Here is a 15,474-nt window from a genome sequence, read left to right on the forward strand (position 1 = left end):
CTCATCAAATATGGAAGCAATAAAATATATGGATATATGGAAAAATAGATAGAAAATGGAAGGCTGAAGCAAGTAAATAAAGATCAAAACTCTAATAGGCAGTGTAATAATAAGACTGAGCAGGACTATTGAAAAACACCCACAAAGTTGGAGGCAATTATAAAATATTGATGTTGTCACCTAGAAAAAATACTGCCTGCATATACAGTTCATATTAGATGAGGAAAATAATGAACGTTTACATAAAAGTAGATATGCTAATACTGAGAAAAGATTAGGAGAATTGAGCCATGTCATTAATGAATATCAGCTGGACAATCGCAATTTATTATATGTTGGGAAAGATACATGAACCAACTACATGATACCGGTTTTTCTATTGACGCTAAAACCAACAGCAAAACTGAGAAAAATCTTCTTAATTCTTATAAATATTTTCATTTTTATCGGAACTTTCTCTGGATTATTCTGATTTCTATGTCAGTTTTTTCCTATGATTTCCAAGGTTAGTATACACTTTCATATAATTTCCTAAAATTGCTCGATTATCTTAAGCGGAAATAACTATACAACTTACTACTATTCATTTATTAGTGATTCATACTAGATAATAAATTTTAAAGAATGATAATGTTTTTACCTATATTTTCAAATAAGAAATAATGAATGAGTAGCTGGAAGCGTCATCTATAATCAAATAAATATTAATTAGATACTAAATATCAACTTTTGCATGAATCAAACTAGTTTTCACGATAAATACACCTTTTCTAGGTATTTGTGTTGCTCATAAATATATTTATGATTATATATATTTGTTAAATAAGATGTTACTTATGATGTAATAATTTTTTTTTAATTAAAAATTATCACTACGAGATAGAAATGGTGCGAAAACTGACACTCTTATCTTTTTGGAACAGCTCATATAATAAACATAGGCCAATAGTTGGTTAATATAAGAGCCTTTTTAATTGATTTCATCTTGCCATTTTCATGTCAAGTCACTATAAGTAAAGTACCCGCAAAGTCTCGCACGCATAGACACACAAAAGAACCCAAATTAAAAACATCCTACCCAAAGGAAAAGAATACTACGTCAAGGTTTTCACATTTGAGCCTAATCTAACTTTAATTATAATTATTCTATTGAAAAAAATCAAGCCCAGTTAGTTCGCAAAAAATAAGTCGCAAAAGACAAACCACTACGTGAGTATGAGGATTATGTGAGACGCATTGAAGAACGTTTTGATCGAAGTCCAAAAGTAGAGCAGAAAATACCCCAACCAACTGTGTGGAAAGTTCTGAGACGACGCTCGTTGTAGTAGTCCTACCAAATACAACGTGCGGAGGCTCTCAGCCAAAGACAATGAGACGGGCCTGGAATTTTATGCTCAAATGCTAATTTTTAGCGACAAAGAAAATTTCCAACTTGTGGAGTAATCAACAGACACATATGGAGCTAGCAAAATCTACATCCAATGTTGAAACACTTCGCTTATGAGGCTTTTTCACTGAATGATTTTTTTCTGCGGCTCCAGATAGGTCACAGGAGAAATACCTTGCTTAAAACTTTGAGACATTGAGATCTTCTGATCTCTCCTCATGTGACTATTTCTTATTGGGTCATGTTAAGATGCGTTATCTCGTGTATGGGATGAGTAGATATTGTCATGCATCAAACAGTGGGCGCTTTAAACACGTTAATTTTAAATTCGTTCTTAAATAAATACGAATTTTTACAAATGTGTCCATCATTTATAATAACCTTATGTATTCTTATTAGGAATCTGTTATTTACCACAAAGTTTTGCATATTTAATAGTTCGTTGTTCGGTATTTTACTAAACAGTTACCTTCAATAAATCCCAAAAACTGGATGATCATGAATCCTCTTATTGCTCCTTATACAGTTTCAAAAATAAATATAACACCGCCGCTACTCTATTATTCAGAGCATGTACAATTCTGAAAATTGTTTGTATAATAAACAATAGCTGAATACATATTTAAATTGAGGAAAATCACAAAAAGATACTTAGTATATCGATGCCCTTTAACAATAAACATTCCAATTTATCAACTGTACATGAACTACCTGGTAGAATTGTATAAATTTCTGATTGTCTTATGATTATTTTGAATATTTTATTTGCACTCTAGTGTCATTTAATATTGTTAGCCCTGTGACCTTGTGATGTCATTTATAACGATTACGTCCCCTGTCTAGGCAATCAGGAAAGGTCACAACAGTTAACGTTCAGGTTACAAATTTAATTAGTTCATAATATATAAAATTCATTTCATCGCTGTGTTTCACGGGTACTTAAAATTAAGACTTATTTCACTAATATCCCACTCATTTTTATCTATCGATTGGCTTCATTTTTTAGTTATTATTTCTGCATTATACATTTTGCAACAGTAATTATATATTCTGATTAATAAATCATGGTATAATTCCAAACTCTATGTATCTAACTTGTACATTGTGTTCGAGCCATAACAATAGTAGTAAATTGGTTTCTTAGGATCATTAAATCATTTCAAATAATAATGATTGAAAAACAAAAATTTCTATAATGGATATTATTGATTTATTACTTCATTGATAATTAACATTATTAATTTTAATTCATATTAATATTAAAAATTATGCTTTCGGTGTCTTATCAACACTGTGCAAAGGTGAGTAAATATAGATTTATTCATATGACTGCAAACAACTGGTATGATGAATCACTGAAACTGAAACACTTGGGTAGGAGATTTAAAAGAAATAAAATTCATTCTAATGGAAAAAGACAGTATTTTGTGAGCAGTATGATTCATTTCCCTAATACATCATTAATGCGTCTCCTTTATTTGTTATTAACAAAATAATAAAAATAATTATCGTTGATGCAATGACGGTGATACCGGTTATCTCCGAATTTCAGGGTCACGTGGAGAAATTTTTGTAATTATTGACTTTTTTTATGTCGCTATTTACTTATTACTACAATCTAGGTTAATTAATTCACTGAGAGAATATTATAGAGATACTACGTGAGAAACACTTGTGATTTATTATCACACCCAAAAAAATATTTATCTACCTGATATCCATTTTTTTAATACGGTTTTCTGTGAAAGGATATTTTTATTGACTTGATATTTTAACTGCCGTTACGCCCTAAAAATCCAGAGCAATGAATTGAGCTATAAGTAGATATTTTTTTAGAAAATATTATTATATGATAAAATTTATGCAGAATCTTCAGAGGAACTTAAACACGATCTAAGATGCCGGACATACCTGACAAATATAGTTAACGATAAAAATGACGTGTTCTCTATGATTTAGAATATTTTTCATTTGATTTGAATATTTGCGAACCCAAATTAGCAAATTGCGCAAAAATTTCTCCAATCTATAATAAGGTCATTAGTTTTTGCTTAAGATATTCGTCAATTAAGGTTGAACAATAATTCATAAATGCATTCAAACTATTTTTTGTTTAGTTTTGAGAAAATTCTAAAATGTTTACTCTCACTTCTTATTTAGAGAAACTGATTCAAAATATCAGTGATCATTTCCAAATAGTATTGGGAATATGTTATACCCATAATAAAAAGTAAAAAAACGTATGAATATATATAATAATAGATCATTAAAGGGCCCAAAAAATTTGTGAAAGATTGCATATATATATCAAGTTAAAAGTTAATCTAAGAGGAATGATCAGACTAAAGCGAAATAAAATTATTTGATAGGGAAACACTATATAATTGATAATAGAAGAACGTTGTAGTAATATGTTCGAAATATATGACTGATAATTAGAAGTAAATAGACAAAGAAAAAAATTATTTTTGTGCTACTTTGTTAAATACAAATACGAAAATTTACGGAAACAACATACTATTTATATGTAATGAGTTAATTTATAGACGCATTCATAGAAAATTTGAGACCAATAAAAGTGTATTATAATAACATCGAAAACATGTAATTATCATAAAAAAACATAATTTCAAAACCAATTTGTTATTTGATAATTGTAAAATCACAAATACAAAGACATAAACAAAGCACTACCTACTTACTAACCATTAAAAACTTTATAAATAAAAATTTTTAGATAGCTGAAATATAGAAGAAGGATCTGAGAAATAGTTCTAAAACTTACCAACGCATTGCTGTCACTAGGGGCAGGGAAAACGTTTATCAAAAAACACAAAAGTAGAGTACTAATCACTAAAACCTGCATTTTGACTTCACGAAACGAACAGTGATACTAAATTTATTAATTTAACTGAAAACGTTATCAGTCGTTATAAAGATAAATCAACGATAAGAGCTATCTTAGTCAATTAAAAAAAAAAAATTGAACCAAAAAACATCAATCGCGTAAAGAAACGATGAATTTGGGTCCAGCTAAGAACGTTGGGCTGACTTGACAGTCACTCCTTCGGAGGATTGGTGATCACTAAAGTTTTCGCGGTTGATGCGCGTGTTTATATGTAAGCGCGCAGGACAACCTACCGCAAGGATTCTTCCAACAATGAAATTTTAAATTTTTTGTTGTGGTTTCTATATATATCAACGTACGGCTTTAAGTTCTTAAAAATTAGTATATTCCGACCTTAGTTAAACCTCAGCAAAGCGAATTTTTTTCAATTGACGATATATAGATTTATTTATTGTCGTAAAATTATAACTAAGCTTTTATTAAATTCTTATGCATATATTATGTTGAGGAAGAAGGCTTTTCACATATTTTATCTTCGGAATTTCAATAGCTTCTTAATCAGTAATATTTTATGGACAAAATGAGCAGACCATTTAATTAAATCTGAAAATTAGCAGTTACCCACAAATAATGTCGCATTAAAATAATAACGGAAACCAAATAATCTATCAAATATGGATTTAACACAGCCACAGTTAAACTTACTCTAGCGATAAATATATTTTGCAGAAAATAAAATAACAAAAATTGAATAAAGCAGAATAACAGTATCTGATGGATATCACGTAAGTCTTAAAAAGCTTAATTTAAAAAGTGATTATTTTGTACTCATTGACCGAATTTTGGTTGCTCAATTCAGTCTATTTGAACATCTGTTAATCAATTTTTCAGTCGACTGCTAACCTATTTCCTATGTTTGAGAATCGGTTGGATTATAGGCAATTATTATTTTTAATATTGATAAAAAACGTTTTTTAGTTAGGAACCAGTCTACTAAGGCTTCTTATTGAACTGTAGCGAACACAAAATTTAACTTAAATTTGTATTTCAGCTGGAATTGTCCATGTCTTAAGAATTAGTACAGTGCTTATTGATTGACCACAATGCTATCTCACATTTAGAACGAAAGATTGGTCAAAACTCTTGAAACCGTTCACAAACACGATATCTCTCTGATAGACACTAGTCTCTTTCTAAAAGTCAAATTACCACTGGAAAACACCGGTTTTAAAGGCATAACATTAACATTATTATGCGAAAGACTTATCCACTACTCAGCTGAGAGCCGGTATTATTTACCTATCCCGGATACAAAGTACCAAAAGCATCAAAATATTCAATATTACAGCCTTCTTGATGTCGGCGAAGGTGTTTTTTGGTAATCCCAGTTTGGCAATGCTATCGTGCAGGGTGTTAGGCACTACGCCAGTTGCTGACATAATAAATGGGACTATTTCCACATTTTCGCTGAGCCACATCTGTTTAATCTCAATTGCGAGATCCGCTTATTTGGCCAGTTTATCCTGGTGTTTGTTGAGAACTTTATTCGGTATTGTTACATCGAGAAGAAGGACTGAATTGACTCTTCTATCAACCACCACGATGTCAGGTCTCTTATTGGTCACCTGTCTATCGGTGATAATGGACCTATTGTAGTAGAGTCTAAAATTGTCATTTTCGAGCACCTTCTGCGGCTGGTACTTGCACTTAGATAGTTCAAAATCCATATGTATATCGGTGGAGAATCGATGTGTTATATCGAGAAAGTGATTGATTTGACGCTTATTTGCTGCATATAGCTTGATATCGTCCATATAAAGAAGATAAAGAAGTTGGTGTCTCTGTTCGCTTTAATGATGAATCCGTATTGAGCATTGTAGATAGGGAATTCATTGCAAGGCAGAACCACAACGGACTCATAACTGACAGTGTGAGTTTCACCGTGTATACCGTTTGCATCTTGCACTACGAGATGATCATCTATTCTTTGAAGATCTAGAAGGTCCTTTCCTCGTATTTGCTACAGGATAGGTGCAGGAAGCAAATTGCTTTTCACAATATTCCTTCTCTGGTCAGCTATTCGTTGTTCTGTTAAATGCTGCAATCAGTAGGTGGTCTGTAATAGGAGAGCATAATAAATGAATTCAACTCACTGGTCCATTTCATGCGCTTCCTAGGCAATCCGGCTTTCGTGGTCGTAGGTACATTGACTTGCGTCGCCGTAGAAACAGCAAGAACCGGTGGAGGAGTGTTAGTGTTATCGCAGTAGCCCCACTCCGCGTCATGCTGCGATTGCCGCTAGCCGAGGAAGTCTGTAGCTCATTTTTCGAACAGGACCCACTACCTAAATCATGAACGGGTTGTGGTGGTACAATGCCCATTCACCCGTTTACTCCGTGAATTATACATCATGTTTGTTTTGCATTTTTACCTTTCTGCCAGGGGATAAGGAAGATATGAAACTTGAAAAGGTAGTTATTATTATTATTATCAATTATTATTATTATTATTATTTCACTCTTGACCGATTTCCGGTAATTTTTCAATTCAATATATTATATTATGTCAATATAGTATGAAAGTCATTCATATACAATTTTTTTGAATCTAATAAAGGGAAATCCTGATTCGTCATTTTTCGAGTTATATTCGTGGTTCTCGAACACGATTAATATGTTTCCGATAGGTTTTTCCATAAATTTCTAATTTATCAAAATGAATGTTTTCGTGGTTTCCACCTATCAAAAAATTTTTAATACCACCATTGGTAATACATTTACCTAAAATATTCAAGGAAGAAAGGTGCAGTATAACTGAAAATGTCAATAGAATTTTTATACATATAGATAATAAGAAAACCAAATAAAACGAATTCTCTGTACATATTATATAAAATTCCCTAAAACTTCTCTTTTCTTAGATTTTGAAATTTACTTTACTCGTACAGTTAGGCGATGGTAAACTCGTCACTTTAAATTACCTACTGAACTAATCAGATATGTGAATTGGGGGTCGAAATTTAAAGGTCAATTTAATCCCTATCAATAAATTGATCACCGGGCTTTTATATCGGAACCAAAAAGAAAAACAAATAGTGCATTTGACTTTGAGTCATTTATTATTCAAGAGGAACATTTATATAATAGTAACTAAATAGTTGCATTAGCTTAGGTTAGGTTATTGATAATAACATCAAAATTTTGTATCTTTACAAATGTTCCTATTGGACATTTTTTTAATTTATGTATGGAGGGATGTGTTCCGTAAAAGGAATATTTAAATTTTGCATGAAACGATTCATTACATTAGTCGTTCTTGTAACCGAGGCACGAATTTACATGTCATTAGTAGCTAACCTTTTCAAAAGGCAGGTAAAGGGATTACCTTGGTGCCCAATTTACATCCCTTCCTGCAGTTCGTGAATACTTTCAAAATCTGCTTTGTTTGATTTTCGATTTGAGCATAATTAATTGTTGACCGGCCTTAGTTTTCTTCTACATTTTGTAAAATGTAGTAGTAAGATCCCAGAAAACATATACAGTGTGACTGATGAGATAGGATATCATGAGGCTACTAAAAAGTTTGAACTCCTCTTCTTTACTAATTTGTAAAATTTACCATAAATTTTAATAGTCTATAGTATTCACACAGTTCAATTGATTTTTTAAACTTCTTCATGATGCACTGCAGTACTCTCAAGCATTCAACTGGTATTAGCTAAATTTAAAAATTCCAGGACCGGCTTTGGAAAAATTTAAAGATTTGTATTGAATAATGCACTCTGTATAATATTTTTTTAAATACATATGATTTACGAACTAAATAAATAATCAATGATAAGGACATATGAGACAATGTTGTCGCACTTTTATTTAATTTTTAGTTAACGATCAAAAATAGAACAAGTATACTGACGTATCACATAATAAGGTTTTAATTTAAACAAATTAAATTAATTAATTAATTAATACATCGTTGAGCCAAATTAATTGTTTATAATATTAAGGTCAGTTTTTAATTATTTGCGAGAAAATGGCACTTTTCCTAATGGATGAACAGGACAACACGTAGATAGAGCGCAGAAAAATTAGATTAATGATGCCGTTGCTATGAATCTTACAATAAGCACTAGAAACGTGAGGGAATTTATGATACTCAATCAAAAATAAATCTAAAAAATCATGTGTATCCATATCATATTCAGCGACTACATACACGAAATCCATAGGTTCAAATTTTGTAGATGGATTAACAATCATCGACCAACGCTGTACAGAACACTATTTACAGATGAAGCACAATTTAGAAGAGACAGGATGAATAGTTCTCGTAATTCATATGTGTGGGCAGAAGAAAATCCCCATGCTATTCGAGACAGTCGTTCCTAGTTAGGGAATCAGTTAACGTGTGAATTTGTGGAATAAATAACCAATTAGTAGATCCTTGATGATTCGCTAATAAAACAGGTCTATTTGGACTTTATACAAAATATTTTGCCGAATTTGCTTGCTAACATGAAAGGTGTTATCCGAGGGATGGCGGAGAAGGATAAGAGAGACAACATCTAATAATGCTTATAGCAACAGGTGGATAGGAAGTGAAGGTCCTATTTCATGGCCTTCAGGATCCCCTGATTTCAATACCATTGATTACCATATTTTCGTGTCAATTGAAGAATCTAGTTTCCACAAAGAATATTAATATCCGACAACAATTAACTGATAGAATTATACTTTTTTTTATACTATTAGAAACGACCCCCAAAGATCCGCAAATAATAATAACGCATTAGTTACAAAACTGTCGTCTTTGATTGCAACTAGTTTATCCAACTGTACTTTACTAATCATGAGCGTCGAACTCGTGCTGCGCTTGTGTAAGTCTTATCAGGAAAATCTGCTAATTTTTGTCGTAGGTATATCTTAGAATATATTAAAAATAAATTGTTGGATTTGTATGTGCATCTTTTTAATTGATGTTGTATGTGAAAATATTCTCACTTACCTGTGCATATCATTATTACTTATTGCAATTTCATTTATCCGCGATAAAATAAACCATATTCCTACCTACTGTCTAGTGCCGTGTTTCGCAACGTACGGTTGATGCCCCACAGGATGGCGATTTGATTGTAAAGGGACGCAATCCGAAAATGAACTTGAAACGAGTTCAAACCTTTTCCTCTGGGCCATTTAAAAGCAATGCTAGATTTCGGTACCAAAATTGAAAGAAAAATTCTTGAATAATTGCCGCCTTTTATATTATCATTTCGTTTGATGAAACCAAAATACCAAAAATTTGCATGAAAACTATTGTTACCGTTTCCACCTTCAGATTAAGCTGAATGTGGATTTGGTGCTGTAAATGATTTACTGGTAAAAAAAAGAAATCGTTGGTTATAACAGAACGAGGATAGATATAGAAAAAAATCTTTATTAAAATTATTTCGAATTTGAATTTTGGTTTTTCATTTTATATAGTGAACACACTACCACTACACCAACACTCACAATTGCTACAGTTTACGTCCAGTCAACAGTAAACAGTGTGTTCAGTATGAATATGACCAACGGTTTCAGAAATTCCAAATTGGCTTTCATTATGTTTTGAAAGTTTACTTATTGTGTTTCGTTAACAATCTCCCAGTGATTCCTTCCTAACCAAGTTTCTTTATTCTTTATTATCAATTCTTTAATATTAAAATTGTTACTAGTTAACCTCACAAATAAAATTTATGACTATTTATACCTGATAAAATGAATGGTCAATAAAGTGCGGGTTAACTTCGATTCATCGTTTTAATTTGTTTAAAACGAAAAGTTTTGCATTTCAACACATTTTAATATTCTTCGTTTTGTTACTTTGCTTATAGGTTCATGTTAGCGAGGTAAGTTGTCCATATTATGCAAAAATATTCTCATAGCAAAGCAAGAACTTTGGAAATTAGTTCTAATCCTATCCTCAAATCCAAGGGTATGCTTAATATTTGACTTGGTCACATTGGGCCTTAAAAAAATAGAATTTTAAATAGAATAGTATCCTCACTCGTAGTGCAAACACCATCTGTTATTCTTTCAATTATTATGGAATTGTGGAAAAATTCCTACTTAAAATATTTAGAGTAATTTGTGGGAAAATTCGAAGTAATTCTAAATTAGTTCAACGGAATTGTTTTGTGTGAGAAGCGTAAGTAATAAGTTAACAATCGAGTGCATACTAGAGCAGCTCAAAACAATAATGAACATATTTTAGTATTAGAATGAGTTGAAATGAAAGATGAAATCTAAAAACTTTTAACGGAATAAAAACACTGGCAAAAAGTATATTCATTAAAGTTTGAAATCAAATACCGCTAGTGTGACCCAAGTGATTGAAAAATAAATTGTGCTGAATAGAGACAAGGAGACCGACAGTTTTTGGCTAGTGCACGCAATATTTAAACAATGGCATGGTTTTGATTCATTGTTGAATGTAAGATCAATGGCCCATTATATGGGCACGGTCTCCGATTTGTCGATATGAGATTGAATCATTACAGTTGGCTTATAATATACGGGATTTTACATACAACAGTGCTATACATAAAACTTTGAATCATTTAGCCGACATTTTAGTGACAAGTACATAGTTGATAAAAATTCTTAGTAAATAACATGAGTCAATGTTTTATCATCAAAAAATTTATGTTAATATCCAAAAACAAAGGAAAATCATGTTGAGATCTGAAGTAATAATCTCCACTATTGTTAAAAATGAGGTAGTTTGTTAAAAAATTAGTTCTGCTGTTCCCTCACACTTACCATATGTGAGTGAAATTAGACTCCTGTAATAAAACAAACAAAATGCGTTGCGTCAAGTTATATCTTCGTCGTTTTTTAGTATAGGTAGTGTAGAAATCTAATTTGACCAATATAGAAATTTTTATAAATTCCTAATTCCGTCCCTACACTACTTCAATAAAACAGTGCTTTCATTCGTCAAAATTCAATTGTTAAACAGTTTTAAAAAAATATACAAATATACATTAGATATATTATACAATTGAATTCAAAAGTTCACATGACATTTTTATAATTTTTGCAAAATAAGGACACTACCTCTTTCCATTTTATGTTGCTTTCATATGTATTTAAAAATTTAAGCAATTAACATTTCTTGTATAACCTTTTATAAAGCAATCTTATTTCTACCTGCTATTTAATTTATTATATATAATTAAGATTTTATGGAACACACAACAAATTTTTTTTCTTATTTTGAAGTTGAGTTACTTGTTGGTCAGGTGAAATATTTAAAATGGCTTCCAATTTTTCATTGAGTTTGTTAGCAATAATAATTTCGGTAACGTCTAAATGTTACTGATCTTTTTGAAATCTTACGGTAATCATTCTATGACTGTTAGTTAGTAATTCGGTTTTTTGAAAATTCATCAATGACAAATTGGATAAATTCAGATATACACTCAAGTCTCGATGAAAAATAAATGCTTATAAACATAATATAAATACTGCCATGATTTAAGTATACAAATTCTAACAGCTTCATCAAAACTGCATTGTAACAATTAAGGCAGGAATATACAGTGGCGGACTAAGCCCGTCAGAGGCTCAGGGCGGCAAAGCTGAATGGTGCCCCCCGCGCATTAAAAAATGTAGTTTTACAAGCTTTTTATTCAGTTCAAATTTGTATGCATAAATAAGTGTTTATCTTTATTTCGTTAAAATCTCGCAGGTGAAATTTAAATTCGACTTAAATTATTTAGGCTACATAAACATGTATACCTACAATATGGAATGGATATGGGTTAAGAAATTAAAATACGAATCCATCGACAAAAAAAATTAGATAAAATAAATCAAAGATAGCTTTTTGAATTTTTTGTATCGTGTTATATGTGTTTTTGTACCTTCAATTTACTGAACTCCTCAATAACTACTGTGAAATCGATTTCTTTTAAAATTTTTCTTTCTATTGAAAGAACAGCTAGATTAACCAGTCTTTCTTGACCCATTGTATCGAAGATAATTTTTAATCAATTTAAGTTTCGAAAAACTCCTCTCGCATGATGCAACCGAGATGCAAATGGTCAAAAAATATTGAAGTATAAGCGATATACTGGGTAACGATTCACTGAAGTCCCATTTTATTATAAATTGAAGGATTTCTTGGGGTCTCCATTTAGCAGCAACGTCCTTACTCGTATCGGTGGCTTTTACATGCCTGCGGTACCTTTTTATTTCTTGGAAAACTTGCTCTTTGTCAAATTCACCATAAATTTGTGTCAGATTGTCAACTGCTACAGCCAGAGCATCATCTGAAGCTTCTACTATAAACTTTGTAAAATATTATTGATTTGTTTCATGGCCCCGTATCAGGACGACAATTCTTGTATAAATCAGTCTATGCATTCATACATTGACCGACGTATTTCTTCTTGAATTGATAATCCAGTATCATGAGCTGATTCACCCGGCATCGTTCTTTTTATCTTCCTTCTTCCTCGTTTCTCGATGTTGATGTCTATGTCATTCCATTTTTTTATGACAAAAGTTACATCATTGTTACAATCGTGGTTCGTCACTAAATACTCATTCAAGGCGTTTAGTTTGGTGATTCCTGTATCCAGAGTCATTTTTGGAGACTGCAAATATTGTTGAACTAAATTTACTTTCTCCAGTATAAAAAGCCAGAATTCTATCTAGGTTAGGAAGGTAAAATCACAAACAGCCGGCAGGAGCAGGCTGGCTCCTGATCTTGTATCTAGATTTGCTTTTGTTGGAACTTGACAATGTTCCAGACAATTGTCTGTATGTTTTCTTTTAAATGTTTTACTCGCTCGTAATGAGCACTAAAGCAAGTATCCGATAAACGTTTTAATTTTTTTGCAGTTTTCTCTTTTAGTAATTCCATCTCTGTGTAGATGACGAAGAGAACGAATATAATTTCTCTAGAGATTTAACAACTAATATCTGAAGATGACAAGCACAATGCACTGCCGCGCAGAATTTTTATATTCTGGGTGGTAATGAACTGTTATGGACAAGCATGACGCTTACCATCAGGTGAGCGATTTATTCGTCATCTATTCTCTAAAAAGACGACTCCTAAGCTTTTTTGTTGTGTTTTTACCCAAGGGAAAACCACACGAAGGCATAATTTTGGTTAGGGGCTTCGTCCTCGAATCTCGAAGTATCTAACGTTTGGTTATGACTTTTCGGAAAAAATAAGGACCATCCACATTATGCCGATCGGCATGATTCGGCACAGAACCGCATCATCTTCGCTGATCATTGTTTTGCACGAATCACGCAATTCATGCTCAATGCTCAAATTATTTTTCACAACTGCGCAGTTCGGCAAAAATTCGGGACGTCTATACTGCACAGTCAACGTGGACGTCCTATCGACCCGAATGGGCCGAACCGAACATGCCGTTCGGCATAGGCCGAACGGCCTGTTTCGGCATAATGTGGACGCTCCTTAACTAACAACGAGATATATATCACAATTTCCAAATGTTGCGTACAATTTTCGGTGGCAATTTCAAATTTTAAACAAGATCTACGAGAACTTCTGATTTTTATCACTTATATGTGCGTTAATTTCTCCATGATAATTATTTAGTTGCATTAGATTAGATTCAACTTTAATTAAATTGTTATTGAGCAGTTATCAACGATTTCCCCTTCACATGGATTTTGCACTTATGTTTAGTATTAATGAGCTTTTTTTATGCTGAAATACCGAAAAGTATAAAAATCATAAATCTCAACTATCTATGACACTGCTCATGAGAATTAATAGTAGACATCCATTTAAGAGCAATAAACAATTTATAAAGTATAAAAGTACTTTAAGAAGAATTTCATTAAATATCGTGTGCCTATCACGGTTACAATCTTGTACTTATCATGCGATGCTGCTTATTTATCCACAAAATCAGTCATTCTATTTGGTGGACTCGGAGGTTGTTCACATTGTTTTTAGCTTATGTTCATCGATGAAAAATTTCAACTGATCTCTTGAGATTATTTAGTTCAGTTCGGTGACACGCGTTCGAATTAAAAATTAATCACTTTTAATCTATTAAAAGACTATTAAAAATCAGTAAGCTGATTTTCAAATCTCTCCTGACGCTACGAATACATGAAATATTTCATCATTTCATTGGCTATTTGGTAAGACATACTTTTTCTAATTAATCTCGTCAGTAAATATCTTCAATCAAATGACATAGTTCTCGTTAAATACACATAAATGCTCACAAAATTTTGTCCTTTTTCAGAAAAAAATATGGAAATACCGGTGCTGAGAACTACAAGAATTCGAAGTACTTATAGTGAAACAGGAGAAATTGCTCGCTATGAACCTAGAAAATTTGTGACAATGTTGAATATAAATCAGATGTAATCCTAATTTTTCTTGCCCCACAAAATGAATCAAAATTTTCGAAATCTGTGAAATGGCTGCTGATAGAAATTTAATGGAGAAAATTACTTCTAAGATTTTTGTTTAAAGATTTATTTGAGTTTTGTTAGGTATTGTTTTCATAACAGAGTCTATTAATATTTTTTGTTTTCTTTTTAAGAAAAAAAGTTCAAGCTGATTATTCAAACAAGCTGTAACAAAATGTAGAAGATTCTGATTTTGTTAGGTACATTGAAAATTATGATGTCGAAATTCAATTTTAAGAATGAATAAAAAGGCGATTCATGACAATTTCAATTGTTTTTCATTATATTGATTATGAAAAAACCTGTTGACATATCCAGGTTTTATGTTCTATAATCCGAGGTTTTCACGCATTTTGTCCTGGTTGCCAAATTTTAGAGATGCCAAATCTATATTCAAATGTATAGCAATGCGGATATTATTGACAATACTTGGCTGCTGCTATTAAGCATTATTATACTAATAAAAATCTGTTTATATATTCTCAATCTAGATTAACAAACTTGTCAATCGAAAAAAAATTGATTAAGGCATCAACTTTTATAACCTAATAAAATAATTTGTTGATATCAGCTTCAGTAAATTGTAATTATCAGTTTTTCTAAAAATTAGTTTCAATAAAATAAATATTCAATTATATAAGTTTTTTTGTGTGAATTTGAATCACAGCTAAACGCCAAAGAAAACTAACATTGTAACTGCCAGTAGACAATATCATTCACATACCTGCAAATATAGTAGAATGTCGATTATCCGAACGTCAATTCGATTAACAAAACCGGTTAAA

At 31.5% G+C, this 15,474-nt stretch overlaps 1 protein-coding gene and 1 long non-coding RNA gene across 6 annotated transcripts in view; one reads left to right on the forward strand and one right to left on the reverse strand.

The window, feature by feature from the left end:
- The window catches only part of LOC130891403 (matrix metalloproteinase-14-like), a 48,990-nt gene extending 44,453 nt beyond the window's left edge, over positions 1 to 4,537 (reverse strand). For all 5 annotated transcript variants that reach the window (XM_057796148.1, XM_057796130.1, XM_057796165.1 and 2 more), the window contains exon 1: positions 4,173 to 4,537. In XM_057796148.1, coding sequence (XP_057652131.1) covers positions 4,173 to 4,253 — 81 coding nt within the window. In that variant the 5' untranslated portion in view covers positions 4,254 to 4,537. The remainder of the gene's footprint in view (positions 1 to 4,172) is intronic.
- Positions 1 to 15,474, forward strand: part of LOC130891553 (uncharacterized) — a 51,278-nt gene that overhangs the window by 20,049 nt on the left and 15,755 nt on the right. The gene's annotated exons all lie outside the window — the stretch shown is intronic.

The sequence above is a fragment of the Diorhabda carinulata genome, chromosome 1, assembly GCF_026250575.1.
Source record: "Diorhabda carinulata isolate Delta chromosome 1, icDioCari1.1, whole genome shotgun sequence".
NCBI classification, from domain to species: domain Eukaryota; kingdom Metazoa; phylum Arthropoda; class Insecta; order Coleoptera; family Chrysomelidae; genus Diorhabda; species Diorhabda carinulata.